The sequence below is a fragment of the Haplochromis burtoni genome, unplaced genomic scaffold (genome assembly GCF_018398535.1).
Source record: "Haplochromis burtoni strain Fernald_Lab_line unplaced genomic scaffold, NCSU_Asbu1 Contig_195, whole genome shotgun sequence".
In the NCBI taxonomy this organism is placed as follows: domain Eukaryota; kingdom Metazoa; phylum Chordata; class Actinopteri; order Cichliformes; family Cichlidae; genus Haplochromis; species Haplochromis burtoni.
Window position 1 is genome coordinate 1,001,410 of NW_024582556.1, and position 26,675 is coordinate 1,028,084.

The following is a 26,675-nucleotide window of genomic DNA, read 5'->3' on the forward strand; positions in this document are numbered from 1 at the left end:
TATATTCATTGCTTGATGTTTTTTCTTCAAAATGAGGATTATAAGTATTGCTCACACTTTGTCGGGCGGGTCTTCCAGTCTCCCGTTAAACCCCTCCTCTGCTGCTGTGGCGGTCCCAGTATAAAACCAGCGCGCAGCCCTCTGCTAGGTCTGGCGCACCAGCTGCGATTCGGCCAAGTGAACTGCCGAGAAGGAGCAGCCGAGGTAGCTGAGAATAAGGGGCAGGAACCAGCTCTCTCCAAGCCCTTTAATAATTCACTTGCTTTTTTTTACTTTTTGCTATTGCTTTTTTCCCATCATCTAAGTTTTTTCTGCTTTTCATTGAAATATCCGTTCCATAAAATGAAGGGTAGCCCGCTCACAGGGTTACTGCTTGCGCTGTGCGTAAGCAGCGCAGTTCACGGCTTGCCAAAGAAGAACAAAAGACAAACTGGCCAGTATCAGGTGTATCCCGAGTTTCACGATACATCGGCTATTAATCCAGGTTGGTACAAGAACTTATTCTTGAATTCAGGGGGCCTGACTGTGTAACTTCATGCATTAGAAAGATATTTCTAGTGCGTTTTGTGTTAAATGAAATCAACAACAACAAAGAAACACGTGATTTCGATATGTTTCTTTCCATGTGAGCCAAAGCAAACAAAAAGATTAATGTTCATTCTACTGTTAAAATGTTTAATAATATATTATTTGTAGTCGGCTGTGAGGAAAACGGTCGCTCATACAGAGTGAACGAACAGTGGGAGAAACCTTACCTTGGTAGCACGTTGGTGTGCACCTGCAGTGGAGCAGCAGGCATCAAGTGTAAAACTAAGCCTGAAGGTTAGTGCGTCTTTGTAGTGCACTATCACTTGTTTCACGACTCTTGTGTTGATCCCGACAAGTGAAAAACAAAACACACACACAAAAAGCAACGAATACACGGAGAAAGGCACAGATGTTGTGCGTTTTTACGCAGCAAGAGAAGACTCCAGAACAGCTTCTCGGTAAGAGCCTCTTTAACTTTGTGCTGTTTGTTTTTTCCTCTCAGTGGAGGAATCCTGTTATGATAAGTACAATGACCGGACATACCAGGTGGGTGAAACCTATGAGAGATTACATGAGAGGATGACTTGGGACTGCACCTGCATTGGTTCCGGCAAGATCAGCTGCACAATAGCGCGTGAGTTCCTAGAATACCAAATACTAACCTTGTTGAAACAGCATAATGTGCTGGAGTGGTATGTCTTAGCATGGTAGTTTTTTCTTCGTCAAAGTGCATAACACACATGGCAATACCTCTGCAAGGTTCAGTTTATTCCTGAAATTAAGTTTTAATTATTGAACCAGAATTTGTATATGTGTGCTATCTCGCATATACAAGAGGTCTTTGAAATCAGCAAGTTCACATTTTGTCATTCACAGATCGATGCCACGATGGTGGGAGGTCTTATAAAATCGGGGACACTTGGCAGAGGCCTCATGACACCGGTGCCTACATGTTGGAGTGTGTGTGTCTTGGAAATGGCAAAGGAGAGTGGACATGCAAACCTCTCGGTGAGCAGGGCAGAAAAGAAAATTTCACAAATGAACTATGAAAAGCAGACAAATGTAAAATATTGCAAAAGATCAAAGTTTATATATTCATCATACACACAAACATGGATGCACATACACACATTTCCCAGAAGCGTAACTCTTTGATACCACTGCAAATATTTGACATGAGTCCAGTCAAACAAGATAAGCGAGTGAGACAGCATGTCCTCTGATTTGCTCATCTTTCACTCCAGCTATTGATTTTTGTTTGGTTTATGTCTAATACAAATTGCCCAGTGTGATTTAGATTCTGCAGATTCAGTAAATCAAGATTTGTTTATTTTTCTGCAGGGGAAAGGTGCTATGACAATAGCTTAGCTGCCACGTATGCTGTAGGAGACACCTGGGAGAAGCCATATCAAGGCTGGATGATGCTGGATTGCACCTGTATGGGCGAGGGGAATGGACGCATCACATGCACGTCAAGAAGTAAGCAGAATCCAAACATACACAAGCACAAATGCAAGCTTTTCTTCAGGGGCAGCTACTAACCACCGTTGTACACCAACCAGACCGCTGCAATGACCAGGATACAAGGAGGTCCTACCGTATTGGAGACACATGGACGAGGACTGACACAAGCGGACATCGCCTGCAGTGTGTGTGCCTAGGAAATGGCAGAGGAGAATCAAAGTGTGAAAGACACAGCTCAGGAAGAGGTGAGACTTGTAAATCAGAAACCAGTGCTCAACAAGAGCTCTGAGCTTGTCGCTGTTAACAGACCTGACGTTGGTTGTTTTTTAAAATGTGTTTACAGCCAGAGTTGTGTTGACCCCAGTCCGGCAGCTTGAGCTTCCCGCTGAGAGAACCTGTCGCACCGACTCTGGAGCCTACTACTACGATGGACAACGCTGGATCAAAAACCAGGGCAGCAAACAGATGCTCTGTACCTGTTTGGGCAATGGAGTCAGCTGTCAAGAATGGGGTGTGTACCAGAAGCAAATAAAATTGGGTATTTTAATACAGAAGTCTTGAGGCTGGCTCAAGTGGCTCTTGGAGTCAATCCCAGAGAAATTGCAGTCTTTTGTAATTTTCTGTTGGTTCCATTCAGCTCTGCATGTTGCTCTTTGATTGGTATGCTGAAGTCATTTTTCCCACCCTCCCTCCCCTTTTCCCACAGAGGCCAGGAACCAGGTGTACGGTGGGAACTCTGATGGCCAACCCTGTGTATTCCCCTTTGTCTTCATGGGGAAGACCTACTACTCTTGCACCTCAGATGGACGTTCAGATGGGCAGCTGTGGTGCTCTACAACCTCAGACTATCAGAGTGACCAGCAGTACTCTTTCTGCACTGAAAAGAATGGTGAGACTCAGGAACATAGATGTAAACGGCAACTTTGCCCCAAAAATTGATGTGCAGTTACTGTTGTCTAGCATCTTTAGTTTATCCACTCACATAATAAAGATTGTGTGAATAATTGTGTGGTTAGAGCCAATTAAGCATGCATTAACTTGTATGTGTACTTTCTTGAATCCAGCAATTGTGACAACACGGGGTGGGAACTCCAATGGGGCCCTGTGCCACTTTCCCTTCCTCTACAGCGGTCGCAACTACACCGATTGCACCACCGATGGGCGCCGTGACAACATGAGATGGTGTGGCACCACCTACGACTATGATTCAGAACAGCGTTTTGGATTCTGTCCCATGGCTGGTGAGTGTGTTTGCTGTTTTTCTCATTTGAAGGTACTGAACTGGTATATTGTTATATAACACAGCTGGGCATTTAAATACTTTTGCCATTTTTGTTCCGATTGCACAAAATGCTTTTTGTCTTCTTCTCATCAAGTCGTTTCTCACAGACTATAATGATGATTTGGTTGCAAGGTTCACTTGTAGACAATTGGGGAGTAAATAATTGGCACTTAAAGAGGTCATGGGAGAGTGATGGTGCTATTAAGGCTGTTATGTAACAGTAACATACAAATTCTGGGTTGAAGTGGACCAAGAAAAACTCTGTGTCTGGACATACGCAGCACCATGTGAATGTATACATGTACCAACACACTGATAGCTTTTTTATGTTTCCTTCTTTAATTAGCTCATGAAGAGGTATGCACCACCAGTGATGGAGTGATGCGCCGTGTGGGCGACAAGTGGGACAAACGCCATGACGTCTTGGGTCACATGATGCAGTGCACATGCCTGGGAAACGGCCGTGGGGAGTGGAACTGTGTTGCTTACTCACAGCTTTTAGGTCAGAGGGCTAAATCTAACAAAACCTTTTATATTTTGTCTTCAAATACTTTGCGAATAATGTGAAAGTTTAAATAAAAGGTGAATTCATCTTCCTGTCTTTTCTCTGTGCATCCAGATCAGTGTATAGTTGATGGTTTGACCTATGAAGTAAACCAGGAATTCACCAAGCGCCACGACCAAGGCTACATGATGAACTGCACCTGCTTCGGACAAGGACGTGGATACTGGAAGTGTGACGCTATTGGTACGTTCACGGCTCGTTACTGATTGGCTTTTTGGGGACTAAATACTGAGAACTGCTGCAGCTTCAGAAAAACAACCCCGCTGTCGTCTGTCCCATCTGCTCCACTCTTTTGTCTCCTTGCGTTTTCTGCAATAGATCAGTGTCAAGAACCACAAACCAGGACGTTCTATCAGATCGGCGAGACGTGGGACAAAGCCATCCATGGCATCTACTACCGCTGTTATTGTTATGGCAATGGGATTGGAGAAATGAGATGCGAGCCCCAGCAGACCTACCAAGGTAAAAATGCACAGCTCTGTTTTAAAAGTCCACATGTTCAGAGTCATAGAGAGTACATGAAAGATGGGCGTAGCTACTTTTGATACCCTTTGATTTTTTGGACTGCCATTCTGAATGCTTAGTTTTGGCATTTTAGGTGTTCCACCATGTCCAGATCGACTTATTCAAAATAGTTTCTTCAGCATCTAAGGGACTTCTGTGGTCGAAAATGAGCCAGAATGTAAACAAACAGGTAGAAAATTTAGCCTGAAGAACATCCTAAAGCTTTTCTCATTTGTAACCATTGGTCTGAATGTCCTTTCTTTTAGCTTTTCCACCGACCTATATGGATTTTGGTGCTCAGTTAATGTTTGCTGTACTAAACCAACTCCCATTAATTATTGACTTCCTCCCACTTAATCCTAACCTTGCCAGACAGGTGGAGGGAAGTGGGAGTTTGTGGGTTTCTTTTTATTGCGTAACTTTAAAGTCTGCCGAATGTTGAAATTTTGGCAAGCTGGAGGCACCCTGTCTGTCTGATGCTGAATGATGTTTTGTTGACTTGCTAAGCTGGAACAAGGTGAATTGCTGAACAAGGGAGAGGGGCTTAGAAGGCAGTCACTTCCTGCCTTTGTTTAGTTGTTTACTGGGGGAATTTGTACTGCTTTGTGAGCCTTGAATCAAACAACACTGACCTTGCTAAATGAATCTCACGCAATCAGGAAGTCCTATATCTATCTATCTATCTATCTATCTATCTATCTACCTACCTACCTACCTACCTACCTACCTACCTACCTACCTACCTACCTACCTACCTACCTACCTACCTACCTACCTACCTACCTACCTCCCTACCTGTCTGTCTGTCTGTCTGTTCTCTAGGGAACAGAGACGAGATAAACTATGATGAATATAGTATGCAGATGTTATATCTGACTTGAAAATGTCTGTGGGTGTTTGAGCTGGTTTAGCATCGTCTGGTGGTTTGATTCTGTCCCCGAGCAATGACTCCCTCTGACAGAACTCACCGAAAAGTAGCCAACTTTCACCCACACTCCCTACACACAATGCTGTTAAGTTATGTGAAAAAAAATCTTCTCACTTCCACCCTTTCCTTTACTCCTGATGTCTTCTCCTAAATCTTTTTTTTTTCTCCTTAGATGGCCGCAGACCAATCCAGGTGATCATCACAGAGGCTGGGAAACAGTCCGACTCTCGCCCTATTCAGTGGAACGCCCCTTCATCTGTTCAGATCACCCAGTACATCCTGAAATGGAGAGTTGTGAGTCTCACTTTCGCTTCCCTCGGTTACAAATTGCCTCCAGAAATGAAAGCGAGTCGTATTTCTTTGCTCAAAATTGGGCTTTAATTTTGCTGAATAGTAGCATTTAGTAAAGGCGGATACATTTGTGTTTGAGGGTGAGTGCCTCTGGTGAAGTCTGAAGGTTGAACAAACAAAGTGATTAGAGGGTAAACTTACTTGCCTTTGCAGTCTGTACACGCAGACACAGGTTTTTAGCAGATTCCCAGATAAACATCCAGTGTTGTTGTTTTTTCTCTTTGAAGACCTAAAAGACCTCTTGAGGCAGGTTGAGATGTTAATGAACTTCAACTGAAGTCAAACTTGCTTCCGCTTTATGGGTTTGGACTGTATTTCTTGGACAGCAAAGCCACTCAAAGTCTAAAACCTGCTTGAAAAGTTTATATTTTTCTAACAGTTCAAAGCCAGTTGACATACTCCTAATGGAAGAGCTGACACTGAATGGCTGCCCAGTCTCCAATATATACAGACCACAGGTTTATTTCCCAGAGCTAATTAATGACTCCACTGCACACCCTTTTGATTTATTTAGTCATAACTGTCTTTGCCCACAGGTGGCTTTTCTTTTACCTCATTATAAAGTAAATATAGATGTTTAAATCTCTATTTTTTCCCTAAGCACTTTTGAAAAGTTCTTGTTGAGTACCTCTTCTTTATCTTCACAGATTAAAAGGTTTAAACTTGTCAACCTCTCGTTATCGCTAATCTGCAGAAAAACACCCGTTCTCCCTGGAGAGAGGTCACCATCCCGGGCAACATCAACTCCTACACCATTAGCGGGCTGCGTCCAGGCATCACCTATGAGGGTCAGCTCATCAGCATTCAGAACTATGGACGCCGTGAGGTCACGCGCTTTGATTTCACTACTAACCTTGGCTCCTGTGAGTATGCTGTACAGCTACATGGCTACACCAAAGCAGCACATCTAAAGAAATATTTAAAATAACGCCATGCTCCTTAATTTCAAAAGTGGAGACATATGAGGGAGAGACGACTGCACCTCCACCTGTGTTGGACACCTCCGAGTCTGTGACAGAAATCACCTCAAACAGCTTTGTTGTATCCTGGACATCAGCTGATACAACCATCTCTGGCTTCAGGGTGGAGTATGAGCTCAGTGAGGAGGGGTCCCAGCCTAAAGTTCTGGGTGAGAGCCTTTGACCATCCCTGAAACCTCCGTAATGCCTCCATATTTCCTGCAGATCAATTCAGTTTTTATTATACAGAGTTCTGACTTTTGACTGTGTTCCAGATGTTCCTCGCACATCCACCTCTGTCACCATCAGTAATCTCCTGCCTGGACGCAGATACAACGTCAGCGTCTTCGAGGTCCCAAGTCGGGGGCAGCCCAACCTCATCCTCACTACCTCACAGACCACAGGTAGGAGAAGCTCTCTTCTCCACTGTCGTGATGTTACACTCATAGTCACCAAGTGCGTTTGAAAGAATGATCCTCTCATCCTTTGGGCAGCTCCTGACGCACCTACTAGGCATGTTGTCAATGAAGTGGGAGAAACCTCCATCCAAATCAGCTGGTCCAGACCTCAGGCTCCTATTACTGGTAACAAACCATTTATTTTGTATTTGTTTGAGATATAAATCCTTTTTCTTATCCTGGCTTTGTGTATAACTGTATACTTGTGCCTGCAGGCTACCGTGTGGTTTACACACCATCAGTGGAAGGCAGCAGCACAGAGCTGACCCTCCCAGAGTCAGAGACGTCCGTGACCCTGGTTGACCTTCGCCCCGGTCTGCTTTACAACATCAGCATCTACGCCGTGGAAGAGGACCAGGAGAGTGAGCCTGTTTTTGTACAGGTCAACACTGCTGGATCTCCTACGCAAGGTAGACATAATATGCCTTTTTAACAGAATCAATTCACGAGTTAGCACTATAAAACTTAATTTTTCTTTTTGTGAAAGATTTGAACAATATGCTGTTCTTTAGATCGCTCAGGATTCTTTTTAGGTGATTCTTAGCCTTTCGGCTGTCTGTGAAGGCTGAACAGATTCAGTTTATACTTGCAGCTGGAGATTCCTTATAGGGCCTTAGAAAGGGCTTTTCACTGCTCAGTTAAGAGGGCTTGTCAAAACATGGCTTTGACAAAATGTGCTTTTATGGTTATAGCCATGCCATTGTAACATTTTTCTTCCTGTCTCCTTAAATATTATGGACCTCAGATGACTTCTTTTAAATCAGACTTGGCCGCAAAACAGTGACCTCTTTAAACTTAGTTTAAAACACTTAGAAAAGCAAGGATGCATTCATAAATCATTCATAAATCATTCTAATATCTTTGAGAATATTTTTAAATGGATTTCCATTTTAGACTCTAAGCTAACAGCATCTATTTTATCTAAGCTAAGTACAATTAAATTAAAGATTTTTAAAAAGCAGCAGTAATATTTGCACCCAATAATGCATATTTAGCTCTGTATACTTATTATATATAACTTAGGTATGAGTTTTATTTTTTTTGAAAAATAAATATTAAGTTCACATCTGTCTCCAAACATAACCAATGACATAGTAAAAAAACTCCTGAGGAGACTCTAAGGTTTGACTGTGACCCTTGTTAGTCAACTAGCACTCTCCTCTCCACAGAGGTGGTCCAAGCCCCCACAGACCTGCAATTCTACGAGGTTTCGGATACGAAGGTCACCATCACCTGGACCGGTCCACCCAATGAGGTGTCAGGTTACAGAGTCACTTTCTCCCCCGTTGGGTCTGATGGCACTGACGTAAGGCCCCTGGGGCTGCCTGTCTCCACCAGTGCATACTCTGAGATCACCCACTTGCAGCCAGGCACGCTTTACCGCTTCTACGTCTATGCCATCAACGGCGGAGTGGAGAGTGAGCCTCTTGTAGGAGAAAAGGCTACCAGTAAGTGCCACTTTGGAAAAAAGCCCAAATACATAAACGCAGGGATTTTATCCAAAACACAACAGATCTTTTTTGCCTTACATGTGTTATGCTTTCTGCCTCCTCCAGAACCTGATGCACCCACCGATGTACGCTTCACTGAGATCGGCCCTGACAGCGCACTGATTGTCTGGGAGGCTCCTCGTGCCATTGTCAGTGGTTTCCGCCTTTACCTGAGCATCGAAGGCTCAAGTCCCATTGAAAAGAGGATCCCAGGCAGGGTCACCCAGTACCTACTGAGGAATCTACGTCCAGATACGGAGTACACTGCCACCCTTTACTCTGATCTCGAAAATGAGCTCAGCGAGGGCGTCACCACATACTTTACCACCGGTCGGTATTTGGAGAAACCGAACACAAGTAAAGATGGGAATAAATTGCTTCAATCATTTTAAAATATTGTCCCCCCCCCCTTCCCTTTCTTTCCTTTCTTACAGCTCCCCAGATGGGAAATGCTCCCACTTTCAGTACTGAGGTTACCGACACCTCGATCATCGTCACCTGGATACCCGTCCGCAGGTTCAGCTACAAGGTTAGCTCATTACATTAAAGGAATCACTGGAGCTGTTCACTAACTACTTATCTCCAAGCAGTGCCCAAGCACATTTAGAAACTAGCTGGTGAACATAGCGGAACCGTAAAGATCCAAAGAGTCTAATATTTACTCTCTGCTGTGGGCAGATTTTAGGCCATTGCTAATTGTTTCTAATTTTTTTTCTTTTAAGCGTATTCTCCAGTTTTTCTCATGTCCGTTTTATTTCCCCAGCTGTCTGTGCTGCCCAGCGAGGAAGGCGAGTCTCCCAGAGAAGAAATCTCTTCCTCTGGACGTGTTTATGTAGATGGTCTGACTCCAGGAACTCAGTACACCTATAGCGTTCAGCCCATCTACAATGGACAGAACCGCGGAAATCCCATCACCCGCAATGTTGTCACTTGTGCGTATCTGTTTTAATTTCACAAATAAAAAGCCAGGCACTGTGGTGACTGCTGAACAAAACCAACTGTAAAACCAGTTGTGTGACCGATCGTCCGGTTGATTTAATGCTGCTCTGAGCTGACAGAGTGCCGTTAAAACCATTTGGCGTGATTTTGTGCCAGATATTTTTTGCTGCGCTGAAGTTTTTTTTTCAATGCGTCATGGTCTGCTGTTTCTTGTTGCAGCTCTATCTCCTCCCACTGACCTCAGACTTGAGTCCAACCCGAACACAGGAGTTCTCACAGCCTACTGGGTAGCCTCCAAAACACCAGGTAAATATTGACTTTGCTCCCCACGCACTGACATCACAGAAGGTCTCTAGACCTTGGCCTTCAAATAGTTTTTTTTCTTTTCACTAGAACAAAAAGCTGTTCCTGGTATTTCCTTTTGATTTCTGATATTAATTCATTAATTTGTTATATTTCCCGTCTCTCTGCAGGTATTACAAGCTACCGAGTGACAAGCAGACCAACCAATGGCCAGAGAGGATACTCCCTTGAAGAGATTGTTGCAGTTGATCAGACCTCAGTTGTTCTAGAGCACTTGACTCTGGGTATGGAGTACAACATCAGCGTGTTCGCTACCAAGGACAATGTGGAAAGCAGTCCAGTGTCCACTATTGTCACAACAGGTAGGAGCCAGAGGAAGTCATTTACACGTGGTAGAAAGCCACAAAGACTAGTGTGTCTGGTTCATTGTGAGGAACAAATGACATAATTTTCCCATTCAATGAAAATGGACCCTGCTACTCCCATCCCCACAGAGCTTGGCCTAGTTTCAGAAGAAACTAAAGCTGCATTAGTTAATTTTTACCCACTAGATAGAAGAATAATGTCATTATGTACAAAAATACACTTACATTTTGAAGTTAGCGAAAAGATTACCCATTTGCACATTTGGTAGCCATGGGACTGTGTGTTGGAGCTCACTATTTGGCAACCAATTTAAATCAAAATGTCAGTGTTCTTTAAGCTCAGTTTTGGTTCAAATGTCTAATGCAGCTTTTTTTTATAATCTACTGCTAGCATGATTATTGGCTAACTGACCATTTGCATGGAAATCGTGTTTATCACTTGGTAGGGTGAATATTTTTGGGATTTTTTTGCACGTCCATTAGTAGTATTATTACTGCCTTATATTTACCTTTAATTATAATTTTAATTCTGAATGTTTTCCAATCCAGTTATGTGTAATTGTCTTGCATGGTTACTGTTATACCCAGGTTCTCTGAACGCTTTATCGGGAATTAAATGAATGTTCTTGATATAACCAATGAAATAATTGGGGCTTTTTTGTCTGTCTAATTTTGCTTGCGCTTTGCAACATGCCTAACCCTTTCAGACATCCCCGCTCCAAGTCAAATTGACTTTGTCGACATTACTGACACCACCATTGGGCTACGCTGGATCCCTCTGAACAGTACTACCATTATTGGTTACCGGATAGTGGTAGTAGCTTCAGGCCAGAGCTTGCCAATTTTTCAAGATATGGTGGAAGCATCTGCTGGTTATTACACGATTCGTGGTTTGGAGCCCGGTGTGGACTATGACATCAGTATCTTCACTGTTACAGAAGAGGGGGACAGCGAGCCGACCACACACACAAAGCAAACGCATGCTGGTGATTTATTCTTTCAGTCCATCACTGGGGAGGGGTTGGGTCTTGATCTGAGGCACCTTTATTCTTTTTTAAGCGTGCCACACTGCAGTAAATATCTGAATTTAATCATTTCTCTGATATTTTCTTTGTGCCACTGGAAGTCCTCCGTTATTTTCTTAAACTCATTGCGTTACCAGTGATAGCTATAGCTTATAACTCCTCATTTTTACAGACATTCCAGCTCCCACCAACCTGCAGTTTGGAGGAGTGGGCCCTGACCACATTAGGGTGACTTGGTCAGTCCCCAGAATTGCCACACCAAACGACATCTCTCGGTTCGTTATCCGTTATCACCCCGTATCCACTGATAATGACATCAAGGAGGTCAATGTTGGAGGAGCTACTAACACCTACTTGCTGCAAAGTAAGAAGAACTCAGAGGCTTGAAAAGGCAAAATGACTTGTGCTCCATCTCGAACAATACTAATTGTACCAATCATCTTCACAGACCTGCAGCCCAACACTGACTATCGTATCAGTGTGGTGTGTGTGTATGGTGAACGAGAAAGTAGACCAGCCACAGGGACTCAAAAAACCAGTGAGTATCTACACAGGTGGCCTCACAGAAGAACCAAGGGTGTTGCAAATAAAAGATGGCTGTAGCCCCCGAGTCTGAAATGTCCATCATTTTTCTAATGATGGGCGGGGGGAAACTTAAAAGAAGCATACGAGTCTATAAAGATCCCAATTCTCACTTCACTGGTATTAGTTTATTATCTCAGTCACTAGTTTCTTGATGTGATGTTCATTAGGGTAAAAAGGGTGTTAAACGAGAGTGTGAATACAGTGTGATTGACAAGATGTATGAGTGCGTATTATCCTGCAGAATAAACTACAACAGAATAACTACAATGCTACTATAAATAATATCAACAATAAATATTTGGTCTCTTATTCCAGAGTTACCTAATCTATTTAAAGCTTGCCTGCATTTGATGACTTTTTGTTTGATTTTTATTAATATCAGTTGATCCATTTCACATATTTTACATTAACGTTTGCTTATTTCTACTAGAAAGACTGTATTTGGCATTATCTTTGTATATAACTGAAAATGTATCTCAGTTTTTCACTACATTTTTCTTCCAGCGCTGGATTCCCCGACTGGCTTGGACTTCTCCGACATTCGGACCGACTCCTTTACAGTTCACTGGCAAGCTCCACAGGCTAGAATCACGGGCTACCGAATCCGCTATCAGAAGACCAGTGGTGGACATGCCAAGGATGAGAGGCTCCCCCCAACCAGAACCCACTACACTTTGACTGGACTGTCACCTGAAACCGAGTACATGATATATGTGTATGCTGTGAGCAGCAGCCAGGAGAGTCAGCCTCTGACTGGCACACAGGCAACAAGTGAGTCCCACCTATTCTTTTAGTTAGTGGGCGTGATCATTCCTCATCTGTTTTAATGTTTTTTTTTCCTCCATAATTATCCTCTGTGATTTTCTCTATTCTGTTATTTAATGTTTTTCAGTCTCTGATTCGCCCACTGACCTAGTGGTAACAAGATCCACCCCAACCGCCGTCACCATACGCTGGGATGCTCCCTCTATCTCAGTGAGAAACTACAGGATCACCTATGCAGGAACAAGTCTGTACATTTTATTTTTGAATTCTTGGTTTCCTCTAACGTCAGCCACACAAGTTTAACACTTGGGCCTTCTTTACTGCCCTCTCAGGTGGCGAGACTCCTCGGGAGATTAATGTCCCAGGCACTCACACCACTGCCACCATCACCGGACTGAATCCCGGCACTGAATACACCATCACAGTCTATGCAATTAGCGGACGAGGCGATAACCCCGCCACCAGTGTCCCCGTCTACATAACACACAGGACTGGTACAGAAATACGGGAAAATTTTTGGAAAAGCAACTTAATGTTGAGTGTTTATGGTAAATCTAAAGCTTTATCCATTGTTCCTTTAGATATCGAGGCCCCCCCTGACATGCGGGTGGCTGATATAAGTGACAATGCCATCACAGTACGTTGGTCTCCTGCTCGGGGACCAATCAGAGGCTACAGAGTCACAAGTATTCCCAAAAATGGCGTGGGACCCTCGTACTCTGAGGATTTGGCTCCTGGTAAGGCCTGCAAGGAATGCCAGATGCTCACAATCAGATTGCCATGATGATTTAATTTTTCACACACAACACTCATCATCTTATTGGCTCCTTTTCTGCTCTCCTGTTACAGATCAGACCGAGGTGACTTTCACGGGTCTGATGCCCACTGCTGAGTATCTTGTGAGTGTGTATGCCCTGGGAAATAATGGACAGCCGTCTTCCCCGCTAATAGAAAATGCAGTCACTGGTTAGTCTCACTTAATTCACTTCTCTTTCAGCTCTAACTTTATTTGTCCTGATTCCCTTGCACTATGTTAGAGCTATACTCGGCAGTTTTGCTACAGGAAATTCAGGTAAATTTCCTCCAAAGCCAACAGGAAAAATCTATTTAGCACTGAGGAATCTTCCTGTTCCTCTTTTTCTGCAGCTATGGACCGTCCGAAGGAGCTCACCTTCTCTGACATCGACTCCACCTCCATGCGCATCTCCTGGGACAGCCCAGACGGCGCAGTAACGTCATACCGCGTCTTGTACACCAGTGCAGAGGAAGGTGAGAGAGAGCTGCGCCCAGCACCCAGAGGGGACCAGGACAGTGTGGTGCTTGGAAACCTTCGCCCTGGAACAGAGTATACTGTTAAGGTCATCGCCCTCCATGACCGAGCACCCAGCTCACCGTTGGTGGGAACTCAGGCCACAGGTAGTGCTAAGCAGAAATACACCAAAGCATTTGTCTCCATTTGATATCCCTGTCTTAAAACTTTGGCCTTGACACTGTGTCTTTGTGCTTCAGTAATCCCTGCTCCCACCAACTTGGCGATCTCAGAGGTCAGTCCTTCCTCCTTCACTGTGTCATGGCGAGCTCCAGACGCGCGCCTGACCGGCTACCGTGTAGTCGTGAGCCCCAAGAACATCAACAGCCCTCACAGAGAAATGAACGTTGCTCCGGACACCACTCGTGTTGTGGTGCCAGGGCTCATGGTAAGCAGAGTTCATGTGTGAATCTTTACATGGATCCACAATGGGTCAGTGAGTAAATATGAACTGTGTACTGTGTAGGTGGCAACCACATACCAGGTGCAGGTTTACGCTCTGAAGAACACAGTCACAAGCAGACCAGCGGAGGCAGAAGCCACCACGCTGCAAGGTAACGTGCTGCGCCATAAATGGACACATCTGCAGACCTCACTCGTGGTGTAACTGATCCTTTTAAAATTGCTTCTGTTTCGCCTCAACGCAGCTTTGAGTGCTCCTCGCCGCGTGCGTGTCATCAAAGTAACGGATAGTTCTTTCACACTGACCTGGCGTTCCAAGCTGGAACCTTTCACTGGTTTCCTTATTGAAGCCATTCCCCAGAGTGGATCGTATCCCACCATCACCAAGACCATCCCAAGTGAAGCTTACACCTACACCCTCACCGGTACGCCACACTTTAACGCATTTAAGGTCTTAAAGAGTGATTTTGGAGCTTCAGTCTTGCTTTAAAGTGTGTTTTTGTGTTGTAGGTTTGCGGCCCAACACTATTTACAATGTTAACATGTACACTCTGAGTGGGAACACAAGGAGCGACCCATTCACTCTCAGAATTCAAACAGGTAATGCAAAAATCCAGGTTTAAAAACTGCTTCTTTTTTTTAAAAACAAATGTTAATTTCAGTGTAATATTCTGGTTTTTGATTTCTGTCATTACATAATGTTACAGTACACTGATCTGCACATCACAGTTTGCTGCCAGGTTTCCTTAAGTTATGTAATTCAAGAGACAACTGCAACTAGAAGAGGCAGAAGCATGCGAGGTTTCCTGACCTGTTTGGGGCTAGCAGCTTGAGGTCACCTAAATCTCTGGCAGTTTTGCATTTTTAATCTGATTGCGTACATCAGTTTTTCAAAGATTAAAAAAATCACACTCGTGATGTAGAGGTCACAGAAATGCATGTATCAGATATGATACTTCTGGCATTACAGCGTTAAAGTGAGAAATAATTTGTAATTTTACAGCCAAAATTACAAAATAAATCCAGGCTGCTTGTATGATCTTACATTTTGATAATGGGTTAAGTGACAACAAATGCAGCTTCAGCCTCACACAAGTCACATCCTAGTTTGCACACACACAGAAAAAAAATAGCATTCGGGCAGTTTAACAGCCGTATTTGTCCTTACAGTTGACCCGCTGGTCCAGGCGCCCACCAACCTGCAGTTTACGTCCGTCACCCCCTACTCCATCTCCTTCACCTGGCAGCCACCTGCCACGCAAATCACAGGATACTATGTCACCTATGAAGAGTCGGGAGGAAGACCACAGGAGCTTTTCCCAAGACCCCACGCTGGCCAAAACTACGCCACCATCGATGGTACGTACTTTTATTTGACATTTAAAGCTTCACGCAGGATTATCCTGACACACCAATTACGTGTGGAAAAACAACAGTTTTCCTTTTCTTTGCTCAGATCTAAGACCAGACACGGAGTACATCATCAAGATCATCGCCATCCAAAACACGCAGAGAAGCACACCTCTGGTGGGCAGGAGCAGGACTCGTGAGTACTTATACTGATACTTTTTTCTCTGTATGGTGATAAATGTGAAGTAAAAAGGATCCATTCAGAGTTCGAGTCAGTTACTGGTAAGATTAAGGGGTGGAACGGCAGCTTTCATCTGCTCAGCTGGAGCTGTATGAAGCTTTAGCTCAAGTGTGTTTCCAAAATCTAAAACGATAATACCCACTTTGTTATTTTGAATGTCCTCGCAAATGTCATTCAAAATATCTTGTGTGTTTGTAATAGTGCATTATGACACACTTTGCAGTGAGTTGCATTGCTGCGTATCCGTCATCCCTTTTGGCTGAGATGTGTTAGAGCTGCTCTGCTTTAACTCCCCCTCGTCTAACCTGCTTGCTTCCGTAACCTCGTCTCTCCCGCCAGCTCAAGACCCCTTGCTTCCTTTGCCTCTGCCCCAGCCTAACCGCCCTGGAAATGGCAGGCTGGATGTGCCTGAATCTCTGGACAACAACGTCCAGTTAGTGGGCACCAATAGCCAGGATGGGTTTGGTGATCAGAGCCAGCATGTGGAGTACACAGAGTACAACAACAATGGAGACAACGGATATAATCGGAATCCACTTTCTCCCTATGGCCAAGTTCGTGAGCCCTTGGTGTTTGTGCCCCTTCCTGATGCAGAAGGCCGCAGAAAGCCCATTGTGAAGCTAAACATGCCCATTGGACCCATACTCTTTAACGAGACAAGTGTGCCGCTGGAGGCCCAAACTCAGACCACCGTCTCCTGGAAGCCTTATAGGCAGAGCAATGCCTACCTGGTGTCCTGTCATCCCATCACACAGCTAAATGAGAAGATGTTCCAGGTAAGGGGCCAGTCCATTATTCAATTATTCTCATTATTCCCATTTATGAGAATAAGCTATGATTTCTTCCTCTCTACCCAGGTCCGCCTGCCAGGCACAGCCACTACTGCTACCCTGCTAGGACTCACTCCCGGAGCAGACTATAACGTTATTGTGGAGGCACTCCTGGGGGCCCTAAAACACAAGATTCTGGAGCAGACAGTGACTGCTGGAAACACAAGTAAGCTTCCAGCTGTGATGTATCTGAATATATTATTAAAGGAAACTGAATGAAGCCCATCGTGGTTAATTTTTCCCCCACTTTCTTCTTCCTTCAGTTACAGAGGGAGATTCCTCAAATAAAGACACGTGCTATGATGCCTTTACTGCCACCCATCATGACGTCGGTGCTGAATGGGAGCGGATGTCTGAGACAGGCTTCAAGCTGTCGTGCAGGTGTCTGGGCCTGGGCAGCGGCCACTTCAGATGTGATTCATCAAGTAGGTTTTTAGGGTATCTTTCCCCAATACGTGTACATGGATGGAAATTGAATAAGTTTCACTCGGTTACTGTATGTTCTTCTCAGAGTGGTGCCACGACAATGGCAACAACTACAGAATTGGAGAGAAATGGGACCGTCGCTCAGAGAACGGGAACTTAATGAGCTGCACTTGTTTAGGAAACGGCAAAGGAGAGTTTAAGTGTGAACCGCGTAAGGCCTCTTTAACTTTTTAATTGAAATGTTCTGTGGCTGTTACAAAGTGAATGAGCTGCGTGTCATTTTTAACCCAAATATCTATTCACGCAGATGAGTCCACGTGTTACGATGATGGCAAAACTTACCGGGTGGGCAACCAGTGGCAGAAGGAGTACCTGGGTTCTATTTGCACCTGCACGTGCTTTGGAGGACAACAGGTAAGACACGTGAGCCTTCCTCGTGTTCTCGTTACATCATGCGGGATCATCCAGAAGAGGGCGTGGTTAAATGCTTTTCTTGCCTTTATTAGGGCTGGCGATGCGAGAACTGCAGGAGACCAGGTGGCGATGTCGATGTCGGTCTGCTGCAGCCAATCAGATATGGAGACAACACACTGCGCAAAGTAAGTGAAATGTATTGAAAATCAGGAGACATAATGCAAACTGTAAATATCAGTTTTCAAATTGGAGTAATCTGTTGTGTAACAGTCTGCACGTGTCAAAGTTTAAAACTGTGCCACTGTTCATCCTCCAGAACATTCACTGCCCCATCGAGTGCCTCCGGCCTGAACTGCTGGCAGATGCACACGTTCCTCACAATCCTCGGGAATGATGAGCTGGTCATCTGACATCTGCTTTGCTCCCTTACCGTCAAGTTGCTGCACTGTCTCACCTTGTAGAAGCCACGCTGTCTGCGATGAAACAAACTAAGTGCCTTATCACATTGCTGACACATTGCCCTGCTGCCCTCATCATTAATCTTCACTTGAGTCTATTCACTGTCGACTTCCAGGCTTGTGATGTATTAGAAACAGAAACCCCCAACTTTTTAAAGTTATTTAGAACCTGTCCAGTCAGATTTACGCATCTGTCAAGTTGGCATTTGTTTCCCATTTAATTTTTTTTTTTTCCAATTATATCCTGACCAAAACCCATAAAGTACGCACTGTGCTAAAAAATGTAGTTGTTACCAGTGTTGCTGAAACTGTCCTCAAAAATGTGCTTCTCTTTTCTGTAGCCCCTCTTCCATTACAGAGGGGTCGCACTGTGTGTGATTGACACATTCTGAAGTTCTGGTAATTTATCCCTTTGATCTCATCGTGTGAATGTGTTGAACAAGGATGTGAACCGTTCTATTTTTGTACTTTGTGCCAAAGTGTTTCTACCGATGACAAATAGAAGTCCCTTATTTTAATAAAAGCTGGAGAGATTCTTAAACATTAGCACGGTGTTGTGTTTTCTTATTAGGGTTGGGGGGTGGGTTAAGGTGCCAACAATAAGCTTACAATGGCAAGAAAAAATATTTGCCCTCTTCCTGATTTCTTAGTTTTCTGCATATTTGTCACACTTACATTTTCAGGTTTTTGATTATTCATATTTTGCATTTATTCATTTATCCAAATCTGGTTGGCCCCATGTGAAAAATGTATTGCTCCCTTTGCGGAATCGTGATTTAACTGTAACCACATTTTTTTCACGCTAGTTCAATTTTGCTGAACGACTCACTGCAATCCCAACGAAGCACTGTGACCTTGAGTCTGGATTAATGCAATGGACTAACAGTGCCACGCAGTTAGCACAATGAAAGAGACAAAATAGTCAAACTCCAAGTTTATTTCATAGTGTTGCAAGACTGACCTACAAGGATCAGCTGCAGTTACAGTATTACACTCTTGAACATTTTGATCACAAGTCAGGAATGTATTTAGTGTGTTACAAAATTGTGCGTCTGTTTTTACAGTTCAGCTAAATGTAGGAATGTCTGAAGATCAGCAATGTTGCACACGTTTATTTCGTCTTTGTAAAGACACGAAACTGAGAGCGAACTCGATGCTTAGTGAACTCAGTGGTGGAAGAGTCGCAGGCTGGTGTGCACCAGAGTAATGCCTTGCTCATTACAGGCATTTATCACAACCTCATCAGCAGCAGAGCCCGCTGGAGCTGCGATGTATTGAACGCCGCTCTGGAGACAGACACACACAGGAAGGAAATGCGAGTTATGACAGGAAGACCAGGGTTTAAGTTGCAGTGAGATTGACAAGGTGTGTGCAGCATGTACACGTTCTTTGTGCAAGGCACTTACCCTTTTGGCCCGATCTATGTTATCTCTGAAAGGGAAGAAGGCGTCAGAGCTGACAGCCACAGCCTGCAGTGAGCTGATCCAGTTCTTCTTTTCAGTCTCTGACAGTAGCTCAGGGACCTCTTCATACGTCGACTTCCAAACTTCCAAGTCTGGGCCCTGGCGGCACAGGACAGAATATACACAGGACACAGGTTTTCATTTACTCACACAGTCTCAAACTTGGCATGCTGTTGGATTAGACATGACATTGAACATCAGAGGTGGGAACATCTTAAATCTTTTGTATACAAAAAGTCAGAATCTATTAACGTAATAAAATAATCTGCTGCTTTGTGCCTCAGTCCTCAATATGCACAGGAACATTGGATGTGTTTACATCTCGCAAAATACAGTAATTCTTCATCTATTGTACAAAACACTCTTAAAACTGCATATTTATTTGTGTCCATGTCAAAAGCTGAGTTCCTCTTTGCATTTAAGACACAAAGGGTTGCATGTACGCATTTTAAATATTCACATAAACACAAATGCAGTCTTGAAATGTTTACATCCAAACAAAATAAAAACACAGTTGTACTTTTTCCTCACTGGTAACTACAGTGCACGTCTCCAAATGTTACTCCCTCACCTCTCCAATGGTGTCGCTCACATACTGGTCGATTGCGTTGGCCATCTCTGCTCTCTTCACACCACTGCGAAACTTCATGCTCAGGACTCGAGGGTGGTGCCTGAGCCACCAGTTGTCAGCTTTGTCACCCGCCAGCCGAGTGCAGTGGATACGAGACTGCTGCCCTGCACCAATACCGATAACCTGGAAAACACAGGTGAAGAAAGATTGGGGAACAACTGAGGCTCCTCTGGATTCCTTCCTCATTTATGCGCCACCTCTTACCTGTCCGTCTTTAGCATAGCACACAGAGTTAGACTGCGTGTACTTGACGGCGATGGTTGCCACGGTGAGGTCACGCACAGCTTCCTCAGAGAGCTTTAGGACACAAGAGAAGAATCTGTCAGATTGGATCGAGTCAGTAAAACGTTAACACACTTCAGTGTCTTACCGAGCCTTTGGAAACAACGTTGCTGAAGAAGTCCTTATTGATACGTCCTCCATTCCTCTTTTGTTTGAGATAGAGACCGAACAACACTCTCACCTCGGTGTCATCGGGCTCGTAGTCAGGATCCATCTGAGACACAAGCACGGACATAACCCATAACCCAGTTTACATAGTATGTATGTACTGTACACATTTTTATCTTCAGTATGACTTGCAACTACTTCAGTTACATTATCTGCCTAGAAAAAAAAAAAAAAAAGAGCAGGTTATTCAATCTGCATGTGTCTGAGAATTATGAGGTTTTTAAGCTAATCAGTACGTCCAAAGACATGCTTCCAAAAACAGAGACAAATACAGACGTGGGGAAACAGCGCCCTCACCTGAAGCACACAGTAGTTGCCATTCTTCTTTTTGGAAAGGATTTTGAGTGCCTCCTCATCATAACCAGGAGCAATGATACCGTCTGAGACCTAAGAATGTTACATCACAAAAAATAAAATTATAAAGATAATAATAATAGTAATGATTAAAAAAAATTTAAAAGCTTGCTCTCTTATTTACCTCTCTTGATATGATCTTAGCAGTGGGAACGTCACACACATCTGACAGAGCAATGAAATCTCCAAATGAAGACATCCTGTCTGAACCTGGAGGCACAGAGTAAATGTATAACATATTAAAAAAAAGAAAAAAAAGAGAGAGCGCCCAGCACACAATCATTTTCAGGGCATCAGCTATACAGGTGACTTTTTAACCTCTTGCCCTTGCGTAGGCGGTGGCGAGTGGGCTGAGGTCCTTCAGCATGTCGTGCACCATGCACACTTTGGCCTCTTCCTCGGTCAGAGGAACTCCTACTGCGGCTCCTTCAGAAACAAGGTGACAGCTTTCATTGTCAGATCTATGTGGACACTGTTAACTGTAAGAGTGCGTCTGAATGGGGTCTTTCTTTCTTACCAGCAGGGCTGACGTGTTTGAAGGAAGTCGCTGCAGCCATGCCGAGGGCTCTCTTCAGCTCCCTAACGAGCTGCCACGCGTTCAGAGCGTCACACAGGTTGATAAAGCCAGGAGCACCGTTGACCACTATGAGAGGGAACGTTAAAAGCGGATGGGTGACATTAAAGGACAGATTGCGGCGTGGCATGGCGTGGTGTGAGGGTACCTGTGAGCGGCAGAGCCGCGCGCAGAGTGTAGATTTGAGCGGGTGCTTGGTGGGGGTTCATGCCGTATCGCAGAGGCAGCTGGGACACGCCGCGGCTGTACTGCCCGCGGAAGTAGTCGGATATAGCCTCATCATACTGTGCTGTGTGTGTGAAGGCCTGCACAGGAAGCAGAAGGAGTAGAGAAAGGTTAGGAAGGAAAAAAAAACAAAAACTGCTTACATCACTTTCTGATGTTTTAGGAAAGGAACCATCTCTCCACAAGAAAAAAGGGCTGCAGGCAAAGTGGGACAGTTATCAGTATTTAACTCAAAGCTCAGTGCAGTCAGACTGTGAGGTTAGAGTTCACTGCACCTCAAATGTTAAACACATTTCATCACTCAGTGATAAACAGCCTGGACTTCGACTCGCTGACCCTCATCTCTGAGCAAATAGCAAAACCAGAACAAATAGTCACGGGGGGAGTAGCAACTCCTTAATGATCACCCTCAAGCTTTTGTTTTTTTTATTTTTAATCATAAGCCAGCTTAAAATAGCACTGGGTAATACAATGTTGTGATTATAAAGGATTGATCAAAAGAAAGCAAACTCCCTGAAGTCCCCACACATCAAGACTCCAACAGCAGCAGCAGCTATTTTGGCAACGATACCTTATAAAAAAGAGCCGGAGGCTTGATTTCCCCTCTTACTCCAAACAAAAAGTCTCTTTTCAGCATGGAGCTTAAAGTGGAACAAGTCTGAACAGAATGGATGGATGTTCGAGGCTCATGTGATCAACTCTGAAACGGCACTTTTAAAATTCTCCACGCAGGATTATGACTAATCCCCATCAGGAAAACGATCTTTGACTCAACTGGTTATTAAAATTTAAGCAACATCGTTTTGAAGGCAATTAGCTGTAACATATGGCTCCTTCAATACATGATCAGGCATTAAAGACACCCCCCCCAATAGGGCTGGGTCATATCATACCGTTCACTGTAATACCGGTTTAATGTTAGGCAATGATAAGAAAATGAAATATGGCGATAGAATATGGGGAAAACGCACATGCTTTGTTTTCATACGCACATGGCAGAAAAAGCATGGCGGTGACGGAGAATGAGGATCGTTGAATGAAACAGATGAACCAGAATTGGTTTGTAAAAATGCTGCAACTTCAGTGGTGTGGAAATGGTTTGGCTTTTGCAAGTCAGATACACACCAAAGGACAATTTTTGGTAGAGCATGCTAGCGGGCCGTTGTTATTACCGTGTTTTTCGGAAAATAAGACGCACTTAAAATCAATCCTTTGTGTGCTCTTTATAATCTCGTGTGCCTTATTATATCGTCAGTTATATCTTTATCGCAAATTTTCAAATATATTGTGATAAATAGCAATTTATAAAATATAAAACGTGATATGTGAATTTCTGAAACTGCAGTATGCCAACCAACACGCAAACATGTGACTTCATGTGATCACCTGGTCACGGCTGATAGCCGCCCCTCCATGAGCCTGGCTCTACTGGAGGTTTCTTCCTGTTAAAAGGGAGTTTTTCCTTCCCACTTTCACCAAGCGTGCGCTCACAGTGGGTTGTTCAATTATTGGGATTTTCTCTGTATTACTGTAGGGTTTTTATCTTGTCTAGTCTTATCTGGCGCTATATAAATAAAATTGGATTGAATGACAAACTTTAAATGGCCTCCCTCTGACAGGTATGATAAAGCAGAAACGCATAAAGAAATTATGCGTTTGGAGAGGTGACAGCTCGTGCCCTTTTACCCCATTTTCAAAACATAATCCAAAACCAACCCTCACCTTAACCCCGCCCCCCCAAAACTGCATTATAACATTAAAACCCTTAAATCTAAAAGCCCACCTCAAAAAGTCTACAAGTTTGTATTTTCCTAAAATTCCTTTCTCAGAAAAATCAGGTCACACGCTTGCAACAAAACAGACTCACTTTCAGGGCCAGAGTCCGGCGAGTTTCCAGGGTCGTGTCTTTGTCCGCCGAATTCTCCATCTCCTTGGCAACCAGCAAATAGTCAGCAGGATCGCACACAATGGTGACCCGAGCGTGGTTCTTGGCTGCTGCTCTGAGCAGAGTTACACCACCTGAGAAGAAAGAACAGTTTGTATCAATACACGCAGAGTACACAAATAAATAAGTGTTTCATCATTAGTAAGACAGGCAAGCAAAGAGTGCACTTCTATGCATTACCGATATCAATCTGCTCTACGGCATCCTCCACCGTGACATCCGGGTTAGAGACGGTCTTTATGAATGGGTACAGGTTGCACACCACCACTCTTGAAAAGGGCAAACAAAGGAAAATCTTTTCATCCTTAAAAACTTTCAAACACTGGAGTACAATAATGAACTGAGGGCCCTCACATTTTAAATGTGGGTGCATTTTTCTAGCTAAACAGCTGCTTCTTACTGATCCAGCTGTGCAGGCACACTACACAGTAGTTCTGCCAGCTTCAGATAAGTTAAAGATGGAGATCAGTTCAGTGGGAGATACTACATAGACCTAAGGTGTTCGTGGGAATCCACATGCTCAAAACAAGCTGTTCACAGTTAATTCTCTTATACATGCATAGTGTTTTCAGTCTATGCATTTAGGCATAATAAACTCGATGAACTTATTGCAACTTGTCTGAGAGAAATCCACGTATTTCCTCGGATTCTGTTGAGCAGAAGTGTCTGACATACTTAAGTGAATGAAATTACCACAACTGGTTAAACAGATCGTTTTATCAACGTGCTGGTGCTTCCCTTTGGTTCTGGATAAAACATCTTTGGTGGGCACAGAGCATTTTACGTGGTAGGTATTAGTAAGCAGGGTCACCTGCTGTTTGAAAAGCTCTAATGTTCAACCTGTAATGATCAAAATCGTGTTTTGCAGCACGGTGTTACAAACTGAATGGGGTTAATCGTGTGTCCATGCAATACATTTTTGCGCTTCTTTATTTGAGACCACTACCAAAGAAAGTACAAAGCAAGACAAGCTTTGCTCGAGCGTGTCTTATGACTACTTGTATAAACAGTCAGTAAATGAAATCATTAAATCCATTAACTTTACTGCAGTTTCAGCATTTTTTCATATGTTGCCAAACATTTTAAAAAATCCGACAAAAAAAAAAAAAAAAAAAAAAGCAAGTATTGCACACCGACAACAGGATCCACTGATTTTCTTGTCTTTAAAAGAAAAAAGAAAAAAAAAGTTGTTAAGAAACAGTCATCTGCTAAACTTCAATCACGTGTCGTTTAATCTTCCACTGAGGACACAGTGAAATCGAATCATTCTTCCAATCGAACAGGAGTCACAGGATGAGCATGCACGGGCAGCAGGTTTCCAATTATCCAGCAGCCAAATCAACTCGACATGCTTCTTGATTAAAAAGCACGTGCCTGCACTCCACATGGGTCACATGTGCACAAGGGTTTCATTTCCACTCAGCCTTCTCTTTCTACTGCAAGTACACACAAACATCCATCACACTGTACACATCAGAGTATTTTACATGCTTGAGAAAGCTTTTGCCCATTTCTGTTTGCTGTGTTTGTCTCACCTTACCAGGCTGTAGCCCAGCTTCTCCATGTCAGCGGTGTCACTGGGTGTTTTTCTGGCCAGGATACCTCCATGCACTGCAGGATGCAGGGTCTTCACTCTGCCGCCCAGCATCTCTGGATGTCCAGTCAGTTCAGACACATCCCTGACACAAAGCAGAGACTCTGAGAACTTAGAGAAGGCCTCACATGCTGCAGGTATCTACAGTACTGCAGTAGTACATGTGGACGCCTATGGCTTTGACTTTAAGGGCTAGTGGAGCACCCACCTGACGGCCAGTCCAGCATCCCGCAGGGCTTTGGCTGTGCCCCCTGAGGCCACCAGAGACAGCCCCACACCCACCAGCCTCTTAGCGAAGTCCAACAGTCCAGTTTTGTCAGAAACACTCAGAAGTGCTGCAAAGACAGATGAGCAGAGCTTTAACCCAGGACTTTTTGTCATTTTACAAACGCAAACGAAGAATAAATGCCCGTTTTTAGTGAAGTGGAGCTAACCACGTTGGCTAATGTTAGCCAGTCAGCTAGCAGCCTGCATGTCGCAACACCAAAACTCAGAAAGTTTGCTTCATGCTCAGAGAAACTCACCAAGCTCCGAGGAAGCCATGTTCACGTTCACAGTGGGCAGTCTGTCTGTCTGAAAGTCGGCTGGCTCTCTGCTCACGCTTCTCCCAGTTTCACAATTAGCAAACGATGCAGAGGAAGCTGAGGCAAAGCTGCAGGCTGTTCACGGCTTCATCATGCGCTTCAAAACTACGAACACCCGCCCTTCTGAAGCCGGCCCGCCCCTCGCACACAAGCGCACCCAAAAGAGCAAAACGGCGCAGAAAATGCGCATTTACATTAGAAAAACGCAATTAACACAAAATATTACTACAACAACAACAAGAAGTACTACTGCAAATAATAAGAATGACCACACACACTCACTGATAGACAGCAGTATTTCCAATTACCTTTAGATTTATGTCTTGAAATGTGAGACTGTGTAAATTATGAATTTCACATTCCTATCACCAGTACAGCAGTAACTAGCTATGTTGTCTTGATGTCATTTCAAAATTACTCTTGCTTATTTTATATGAAAGTGTAATACTGGATTTGTAAACGTGTGATCATCAATTTTGAGTTAATTTGAGGATTTACCAGCAAAATTACAATCATAAGCCGGGGAGGGGTTGCAGCTAATAAAGCCACCCAGACGAGGTGTCATTCTTGGTTTTGCCACAAGAGGGCAGACTTGGTCCTTCTTCGTACACGTGTCAGCGTGTTTCTGTTTTTTGCATTTCATATATTTTATTAACAAATAATCCGAAGCTTGACGAAGTTCACTGACATCATACACCTGGTGACACGAAGAGCGCTTTCTCCTAATAATAAGTTTATCCTTGTGTTGCATCTTCAAAAAATAAAAATACAATAACTGAGCCTTACACCGGAGTATCGTTGCACTGGTTTACTGAACCTTACTTTCAGGGCATGTACAGAACATGAGCATCCATTTTCTACTGCCTCCTACAGGACACACTCTTCTTCCACTTCCTTACACATTAATGTAACAC

General features: G+C 43.9%; 2 protein-coding genes across 4 annotated transcripts; one reads left to right on the plus strand and one right to left on the minus strand.

The window, feature by feature from the left end:
* Positions 1-141: 141 nt before the first annotated feature.
* fn1b (fibronectin 1b) lies at positions 142-18,487 on the plus strand. Of its 3 annotated transcripts, XM_042226082.1 has the most exons (46): positions 142-484; positions 697-822; positions 1,031-1,162; positions 1,405-1,536; positions 1,870-2,007; positions 2,091-2,237; positions 2,336-2,503; positions 2,699-2,881; positions 3,057-3,233; positions 3,621-3,776; positions 3,894-4,022; positions 4,158-4,301; positions 5,444-5,565; positions 6,317-6,485; positions 6,575-6,751; positions 6,857-6,985; positions 7,076-7,165; positions 7,255-7,449; positions 8,209-8,487; positions 8,596-8,859; positions 8,964-9,058; positions 9,293-9,461; positions 9,688-9,774; positions 9,942-10,133; positions 10,844-11,122; positions 11,334-11,525; positions 11,610-11,699; positions 12,251-12,517; positions 12,639-12,755; positions 12,844-13,005; positions 13,093-13,248; positions 13,361-13,477; positions 13,658-13,927; positions 14,021-14,208; positions 14,287-14,374; positions 14,468-14,647; positions 14,733-14,822; positions 15,393-15,581; positions 15,679-15,768; positions 16,153-16,589; positions 16,671-16,809; positions 16,907-17,068; positions 17,155-17,280; positions 17,377-17,483; positions 17,576-17,668; positions 17,800-18,487. In XM_042226082.1, exons 1-46 carry the CDS (start codon positions 343-345, stop codon positions 17,875-17,877), a joined length of 7,359 nt encoding a protein of 2,452 aa, XP_042082016.1. In that variant the 5' UTR covers positions 142-342; the 3' UTR covers positions 17,878-18,487. The 3 variants fall into 3 exon arrangements, with proteins under 3 accessions (XP_042082016.1, XP_014193279.1, XP_042082015.1); XM_014337793.2 differs by lacking the exon at positions 10,844-11,122; XM_042226081.1 differs by lacking the exons at positions 697-822; positions 10,844-11,122.
* Positions 18,488-18,860: 373 nt separating this feature from the next.
* Positions 18,861-25,881, minus strand: atic (5-aminoimidazole-4-carboxamide ribonucleotide formyltransferase/IMP cyclohydrolase). Its single transcript, XM_005935247.2, has 15 exons — positions 25,702-25,881; positions 25,386-25,512; positions 25,119-25,262; positions 23,764-23,852; positions 23,506-23,657; positions 21,562-21,718; positions 21,357-21,482; positions 21,158-21,265; positions 20,964-21,049; positions 20,783-20,872; positions 20,406-20,531; positions 20,240-20,332; positions 19,976-20,158; positions 19,348-19,503; positions 18,861-19,227 (listed from the first exon to the last, which is right to left on the minus strand). The coding sequence occupies exons 1-15, from the start codon at positions 25,718-25,720 to the stop codon at positions 19,108-19,110; spliced, it is 1,776 nt and encodes a 591-aa protein (XP_005935309.1). The 5' UTR covers positions 25,721-25,881; the 3' UTR covers positions 18,861-19,107.
* Between the last annotated feature and the right edge of the window lie 794 nt (positions 25,882-26,675).

Bases quoted from the DNA above. Each gene is read 5' to 3' on its own strand.
- fn1b (XM_042226082.1), top strand. From the start codon at position 343: ATGAAGGGTAGCCCGCTCACAGGGTTACTGCTTGCGCTGTGCGTAAGC. The intron at 7,166-7,254 runs GTAACAAACCAT...TTGTGCCTGCAG, and splicing joins ACCTCAGGCTCCTATTACTG to GCTACCGTGTGGTTTACACA. The intron at 15,769-16,152 runs GTGAGTACTTAT...CTCTCCCGCCAG, and splicing joins GGTGGGCAGGAGCAGGACTC to CTCAAGACCCCTTGCTTCCT.
- atic (XM_005935247.2), bottom strand. The intron at 21,483-21,561 runs GTACCCTCACAC...TCCCTCTCATAG, and splicing joins CGCGGCTCTGCCGCTCACAG to TGGTCAACGGTGCTCCTGGC. The intron at 20,159-20,239 runs GTAAGAGGTGGC...TGTGTTTTCCAG, and splicing joins GCTATGCTAAAGACGGACAG to GTTATCGGTATTGGTGCAGG.